General features: G+C 44.6%; 2 protein-coding genes across 14 annotated transcripts in view; one reads left to right on the top strand and one right to left on the bottom strand.

Annotated features, from left to right (window-relative positions):
- Ubr1 (Ubr1 ubiquitin ligase) overlaps positions 1 to 7,500 on the bottom strand; it is a 66,329-nt gene that overhangs the window by 31,255 nt on the left and 27,574 nt on the right. For all 13 annotated transcript variants that reach the window (XM_070129704.1, XM_070129703.1, XM_070129708.1 and 10 more), the window contains 5 exons: positions 7,397 to 7,500; positions 7,010 to 7,237; positions 6,095 to 6,308; positions 5,273 to 5,400; positions 4,878 to 5,156 (listed from right to left, as the gene is read on the bottom strand). The exon at positions 7,397 to 7,500 is cut by the window's right edge and continues 45 nt beyond it. In XM_070129704.1, the coding sequence (XP_069985805.1) occupies positions 4,878 to 5,156; positions 5,273 to 5,400; positions 6,095 to 6,308; positions 7,010 to 7,237; positions 7,397 to 7,500 (953 nt within the window). The remainder of the gene's footprint in view (positions 1 to 4,877; positions 5,157 to 5,272; positions 5,401 to 6,094; positions 6,309 to 7,009; positions 7,238 to 7,396) is intronic.
- On the top strand, positions 307 to 3,857 carry LOC113813474 (endothelin-converting enzyme 1). The gene has a single exon (XM_027365461.2). It carries the CDS (start codon positions 782 to 784, stop codon positions 3,470 to 3,472), a length of 2,691 nt encoding a protein of 896 aa, XP_027221262.2. The 5' UTR covers positions 307 to 781; the 3' UTR covers positions 3,473 to 3,857.

Here is a 7,500-nt window from a genome sequence, read left to right as displayed (position 1 = left end):
AACTCTCTCATTATCGTTTTTTTTAAACACTGGAACACTAACAACGAAAGCCTTCAGGGGTGAGATGTCGCAGCCCCCCCCCCCACCCCCCATCAATGCATCGCCGCCAGCCCCCTTCCCCCTTCCCTCCTTCCCCTCCTCCCCCTCCCCCAGCAAGAGCCGCCCGGACAACCTCCAGGAACCAGTCGGGGAGTCAGTCAACCACCACACGTGTTACGGGAAGGCTGCGAGATTGCAGGTGCGCGCGTGCAGGTCTCGGGCGGGTCTGGCGGACGTCGACACCATTTCCAACACCTCTTGACGCAGACTCTTTGGATGGGAAACGAAGAAGTAGTGCTCGATCGATCAGATTTCTGGTGACGATTAAATACGATGTGAGGCTGTGAGAGCAACGCTACGCAAGATAATGGGTGATAAAACAAAATCAAAAGAGAACAGGTGACGTTTTGATTTCAAGGATGTAAATGTGAATGAACTTGTGACGCTAAAATCTACGGTGCATAAACGCCCGAGTGCAAGCTACAGAGAAATCGTGTGATCTTGCTTTCTAATCAACACTGTGACCTCGGTAAATTATGGTCTGAAGTCCATCGCGTGAAGTAACGACACATAAGGAAATAAGTGGAGAGAGAGAGAGAGAGAGAGAGAGAGAGAGAGAGAGAGTGAGAGAGAGAGAGAGAGAGAGAGAGAGAGAGAGAGAGAGAGAGAGAGAGAGAGAGAGAGAGAGAGAGAGAGAGAGAGAGAAGAGAAGAGAAGAGAAAGAGAGGGAAAGAGAACTAGCATGCGGGAAGGGCCGGACGCTCCCGCCGACGGGCCGGGTCTCGCCTCGTCGTCTCGGGTCACCCAGCGCCAGGGCCCGAGAGCTGGCCCCGCCGACTCCCGACTCCCGAAACTGAATCACATCTACACGACTTTTCGAGAGTTGGCGAGATCCCAGGTCAAGGCTAACGGCACCACCCCAGGTCACGCCCCCAGCCCCACCGTCTGTGAGGCTGGCGGAGGAGGGGCAGAGGACATGCACAAGCCAAAGCGGACCTGGACAGAACGGTGGGTGATGGGCGTGAGTGTGGCCGGCGTCGTGGTCTCGGGCCTCGTCCTGATCATCGTGCTCTTCCCCCTCCTGACGAGGAAGACCGTTCCCACCCCCGCTCCTACGGCTTCCTCCCCCAACATCCCCGCCGACGTCGTGCGACTCCAGCCCGACTCGACCAACGAAGACAGCATTTCGCCCGGTGAGAGGATCGTCCTTGCAGACAGGGACGTCTTTCTGGAGGGTAGGAAGAGCTCCGGACTCCCACAGGAGTTTGATGCAGATCCAAATACCTCACAAATTCGCAAATTCTACAAATTAATGGCAGACAACATCAAGGGCTCCATGAACAGGAGTTCGGACCCGTGCCAGGACTTCTATGAATATGCCTGTGGCAACTGGCACCAACACGTGCCTCCTCCCCAGGGGGTTTCCCGCTGGAGTAACTTCGAAGCAATGACCATCACCATCTGGGAGCTGATGGAGGACCAACTGAAGCGCGCCGCTTCGTCCGAAATTGGAGGTACATCCCAAGACATATCCTTCTCAGAAGAGTTCAAGGACCCACTCGGCAGGGCTCGGCAGGATCTCCTCGAGGATGCTGACCCTTTTATGCTGGAGCTTGCAGGTCGGTACTATGCAGCATGTGAGAATGAAACACAACTCGCCACATTAGGTGCTGGGCCTCTCCAAGAGGTCCTCCGCATCATGGATGAGCAATACAGGTCTCTCTTACAGAAAGTGAAGCCCTTGGAAGCCTTTCAAAGGATGTTGGAGTATGTTCATCACGACCTGGCTGTCCATGCCTTCTTCAGCTGGAAGGTTGAAGTAGATAACAGCGTGGCAGACAGCATGGCCATTGAAATCTCAGCACCCAGCCTTGACCTTATCCCACAAGGTACTAAGGTCGAAGGCAATGAGGAACTCATTACTGTGTATCAACAATATGCCACAGATCTCCTGAAAATAGTGGGCACTTTTGAAGGCAGGGATGTGGCTGCAGAGGTGGAAGACATTCTAGCGATGCTCAAGGTGTACCAACCCCTGAGTGGTTCTCCCCTGGTCAACGATACCACGGTGCAGGAGCTTGAAGCCATTGCACCCTTCCTCAACTGGCAAAGCTTTTTTAATGCAGGCTTCAATCCACTGGGCATATTCGTGTCCCAGAAGGAGCGAATTCTTTCTTTAGTGCAGGACTATCTTGCTGTGCTCTCCACCAACATTCTGGAGGAGATCTCACAGGAAGGGTCAGCCCGCCGTCTCTACGCCTTCCTCCGCTGGCAAGTGGCTCAGAACTATGCGCAGTACTTGCACAAGTCTGCCAGGAACACCATCTTGCCACTCTTTGACGGGATTACTGGTGAGAACACCACTAGCCTCCCGCACTTCCGATACCGGCCCTGCATCAAGGAGCTGGAAGAGAGGCTGGCCCTACCCATTGCTTACCTCCTCATGGAAATCATCAAAGGACAGCTACACAAGCAACATGACATCAAGGACATGGTCAACAAGGTGACGCACATGGCAGAGAACATTCGTGATGAATACAAGCGGTTTATTTCCTCCTTCAAATGGCTAAAGGATAAGGATAAAAACATGCTGGTAGAGAAACTCAATAATGTAAAGATCCTGGTGGGCTACCCCCCTGTGTTAGATAATGTGCTGCAACTCAGAAGTCTGTTTAAGGAGCTCCATTTCACCCATGACAACCTCCTGCAGAACCAGATTAACCTACTTAAGTTTAACCAGCAGCGGAAGATGAAGTTTCTGAGGCAGCCCGAAACATATACCGAGTGGGAAGTGCTCTCCCCCATGTCACTCATCAGTTTCTATGTGTATCGTAGGAATGCCCTGTTGGTCCCGCTGGGTGGCTTCATGTACCCACTCTACAGTTCCTACATCCCTGAACCCCTTACTTATGCCACTATGGGGGTGTTCATTAGTCATGAGCTTGGGCACTCTATTGACTTTGTGGGACGCACCAGGGATTCACTTGGAAGGGCTAATGCCACCCTCTGGGATGAGTCAACAGTCGAAGATTTTGTGGAGCGAGTGCTGTGTCGTGTGAATGAGTACAGTGAAAAGCACTACGCCATAAACGGCCTCCTAACCATCGCTGAGGTCATGGCTGATGATGGCAGTGTAATCAATGCCTACATGACAACCCAGAAGCAACTTCAGCGCACAAAGTTTCCAGGACAGTTGGAGCATCTCATGGACCAACTGGCTATGACCCCTGACCAGTTATTCTTCCTCTATTATGCCCAACTCTTCTGCACGACCTCCCCTGATGGCACTCCAGCCAAGGGGGTGGAGCACTACCCACCACACTCAGTCAGGGTCACTGCCACTCTTACAAAGAGCTCAGCATTCCACAGTGCCTACCAGTGCAAGGAAGGCTCTGGCATGAACCCAGATAGCAAGAACTGTGAAATATGGTGATAAAATAATAGGACTTCATGTGACTCTCTATTTCAACACTGTGATGTAAGGTAATTCAGGTTTCAAGGTCACCAAACATATACACACACAAGTATTTTGGTGTCCTCTTATTTCATACTGATCTGATGGTGCAACTATCCTTGAAGCCTTCTAAGTGAATAGAACTTGTATTATATAGAAAGAAGGTTATAAACATTCACTTTCCCTTGTAATAGATCTGTGATAGCACATACTGTAATGACATTTTACCTTTTTCTGCATACAAAAACAATACTGGATGTCATTTTATGCATATATTTAGCATTTGTTATTTTTCTATGTTTATACTGAACACAAAGAATTATATTTGTATAGGAAAGTACAAAGTAATATATCTTCTATCATACACAAGCGAATATTATTACTCCCCTTAATAGAAAATGAACGTTCATGATTCTTGTCGTTGAAAAGGTATATGAAGACTATATTAGAATACTTAGATGGTTCTTCAGCATAACACAAGTAACATAAAACCCTCTCAATAAACAAGTTGGGTATAAAGAAAAGCATGATACATAAACAATCTGTTCCTGTAATCTACACATAAATAAAAATCCAGGGTCAGTTTGATAACATCAGATGGTATCTACTCTTGCCATGAGGTACTGAGGAAGTATCCATGCTACACAGTCAAGTCTGCTCTATGTAGTCCGCACTAATCAACCATCCGCTTCTCTAGCCCATTGTGATCAGTGAAGAGATTCAGCCCTACAAAACATGCTTAAAGTCCTTTTTGCTCTACCTTTGAAAACTGAAATTATATACATTGGGAAAAATATATTTCCTATGCTTCTTTTTTTTCACAAAAGCACCTGACAGCTCACAGAATCTGATGCACGGCTTAGTTTGGCATGAGTAAAAGCCATCATCACTGGGTTAATTATATAATAAAAAAAATAATAATACTTAGCAGCATTACCTTCTAAGTATTTTTATAAGTGCCTTTTTATTAATCCTTTTATAGTTGTTTCATTTCAAAAACATTTATCACAAAAGAAAGGGTGGGGGGAGAAAAGAAAGTTGACAAAATTATTACAGAAGATATGCTTCCCATCAAGAAAGAAAGAAAGAAAGAAAGAAAGAAAGAAAGAAAAAAAAAAAAATTACTTGGGACCTTTCACACTTTCCATAGCAATATCCTCAAAAGCATCAAAATACCTGCCTCCTCCTTCCCAGGAAATCACCACTACAGTCTCTATATTCAGGTACCAATATCCAAAGCCAACAAAGTCTCAAAAATCAAAAAGGCATCCTTAACTCTTCAGCATAGATAATTTCAATACGTGACATAAACGTCAAAGCTAACAAAGTCACAACATCCCAAACAAAACCTCAACTCTACTGCACATATAATTTCAACACTCACCGATAGGGTTTCCTCCTCTCCTTCTTGACCACATCGTCAAAGTACTCCTGCCAGCAGTGAGCGTGCATGGTGTGACCACAGGAGGATGTGTGTGCACCCCAATAGAGGTCAGCTGGGAGTAACAGTGGGTCGTGGTTGTCTGGCTGATCCAAGCGCCGGGCTCGATTGCGAGAAAGGACTGTCGATCTCTGGACAAGGGCCCCAAGCACCATGGCTCTGCCTGTTGAACCTTCACCACGGCCAACCTGGTCTTCTTGGTGGCACAGAATGCAGGTGTGGCTGTTGAGAGGGACATAATTATAATTAGACTAGTTCTTCATATATCAACTGATAATATTCATTAAGAGAGAGAGAAAAAAATACTTTTCCAAGAAAGGTTTATTTTATAAACTCACCTAACTTCCTGAGGTTGCACTAGGGTCTGGCGAGGACCAATAGCTATCATGTCCTCCGGTAGCTGTTCTGTGAGGTCCATTGGTGTTGGTTCAACAACATCATTTGTCTGCTCTGTTGAAGAGGTTTCCTAAGGGAAAGAAACAGCTCTGTGAGATATCATTATGAACACTAATTTCTTATACATTTAATTCTTATTTTACAGTGCCCATCTGCAGTGTTTCACTTACATGTAATGTTTTTAAAGCTCTCACTTATTCATATGGTATGAACTATAAATATAAATTGAAGATCAAAACTACAGCAAAGTTCTAATGAGCCTTATGAGAGGGCAACACAAGGTGAAAGGACTTTATGAAGGAAATGCAAAAACAACATGAAGAACTGACTGTAAAGAGACTTGCCACACTTGGTATGTCAAAGCAGCACATGATATCACTGATAATTTCTCCAATATGCAACTTCCATGAGCTCAGTATATCCATCTTGTATTATTATGTATAGCTTCATTAATTTATTCAAAGGGTTTTTATTTTACCAAACTCAATCATTTTCATACATTTTGAGAGTTATAAAGTCTAGATGGGAGGTAGGGGAATGCAACTGATTTTATTTAGTTATTTTTGATGAAATTAATTGTTTTTGTGCGTCATTTCACGTAAGGTACGGATTCAGGAATGGAATTACTGTAAATTAAGGACTCAAAAATAATGCTTTTTTCAGGTCTTTCAAATACACACTTTACCATAGAAACAGTCGAAATTAAAGACACAGACAGACACTCATTCGCTCCCTCTCTAAAATGGTATCATATATCAACCCACCTGGAAAAGCGTTTCATTGGTCTTGATGAAGTTTTGTTGCATGGATGCCATCTTCATCATAATGCGTGCCTTTCTCTGTGCAGCAATGTCAGACCTTCGTTTCTTCTCGGAGCTAGCAGAAGCTGCGACTGAGGTAGAGGTAGAAGCCATCACTGCCTCTGATGTTTGAGCTTCTTTGCTTGAAGAAGCTGACAGACTCAGCACACTGTGGTACCTGAGAGAAGTAAAGGAACAGTTCAGTAACACTATTTACTTTTTATTCCTAGCAAGCCTTTCATGGTAATATATCACAAACACTTAAGGGTCATCCATAATTTTCATCTTTATCACAAGTCTACAAAGCATAAGACTTTTGAGCCAACCCCTAAATAAATAATCTTCCTCTCTAAATGTGAATTCTATTTTGTGATTCTAAGATAAATATGTCTTGTTATATTGCTCTTTCACTGTAAAAGCAAGAGCCTACAGATTTCTTTTTTTTTGCAAATGCTGTATTTATGTTTTTTTTTATTACAACAGTCCCCTCCCCCCCAATCATTGCTCCTTGTTGTCATGGGGGGGGGGGGGGTTAGGAGCAGAGACTGAGGCCCAATGTATGTTACCTCCCATATCTTGAGCCATAGCCCCTGCCTCAACCAATTTCCCATGGTCTTTTCTTCCCCCCTTTCCTCTTCCTTATTTTCTTCATCCCCTTCTTCTGTCTGGTGGCTGCCAATTCATCTACTGATGGATCATTATTTTTCATATTAAAAAAAGTGTATGCTTGGTCTTAACCACTTCCCTCCTTACGTAGGGTTTGAACGTTTATGGATGATCCCTTTGGTATTTACGGTTTAGTTCAGAGGAGGAGGAGGAGGAGGACAAGGAAAAGGGTGAGAAGCAGCAGATTGCAAAAAAGTAGTAACAACTGCTTACTTTCTGATTGTCCATGCCAGGAGGTCTTTATGTGTGGTGGTTCTGTGGTGTCCCACAAGACCCTCAAGCAGACCAAGTAGGTTAATCTTCTGGGCCCTTCGTGTGAAGTGGAAGTAGGGGTCATTGTTGTGATAGTAGCGCTCCTCTTCATGAAGTGCATATCCAACTAGATGAAGGACCTTCTGTAGCTGTGACTCACTCACACTCTGGGATTTCAGATCCATCATTCTGTAGTAATAACAACTTCATTAATATAACAAAACAATAATAATAATAATAATAATAATTATAATAACAAAAGTAACAACAATAATAATATTAATAGCTGATAAACTTTGCCAGCAAGACATGGTAAAAATCATGCCAAGGCCTTAGTATCTAGCCTACCTCTTCAAAACTGTCTTCAGGATATGAAGGAAAACATCACACTGGAGGATGTTGACAATCATGGTGAAAGGAACAGTAAATGCAGGAGGGACAGGTGGTGGACA

Source organism: Penaeus vannamei, chromosome 14 (genome assembly GCF_042767895.1).
Source record: "Penaeus vannamei isolate JL-2024 chromosome 14, ASM4276789v1, whole genome shotgun sequence".
Classification (NCBI taxonomy): domain Eukaryota; kingdom Metazoa; phylum Arthropoda; class Malacostraca; order Decapoda; family Penaeidae; genus Penaeus; species Penaeus vannamei.
This window is presented reverse-complemented; position numbering and strand designations above follow the sequence as displayed.

What these genes read in the sequence shown, in the direction of transcription:
- LOC113813474 (XM_027365461.2), top strand. Translation starts at nt 782, where the DNA reads ATGCGGGAAGGGCCGGACGCTCCCGCCGACGGGCCGGGTCTCGCCTCG.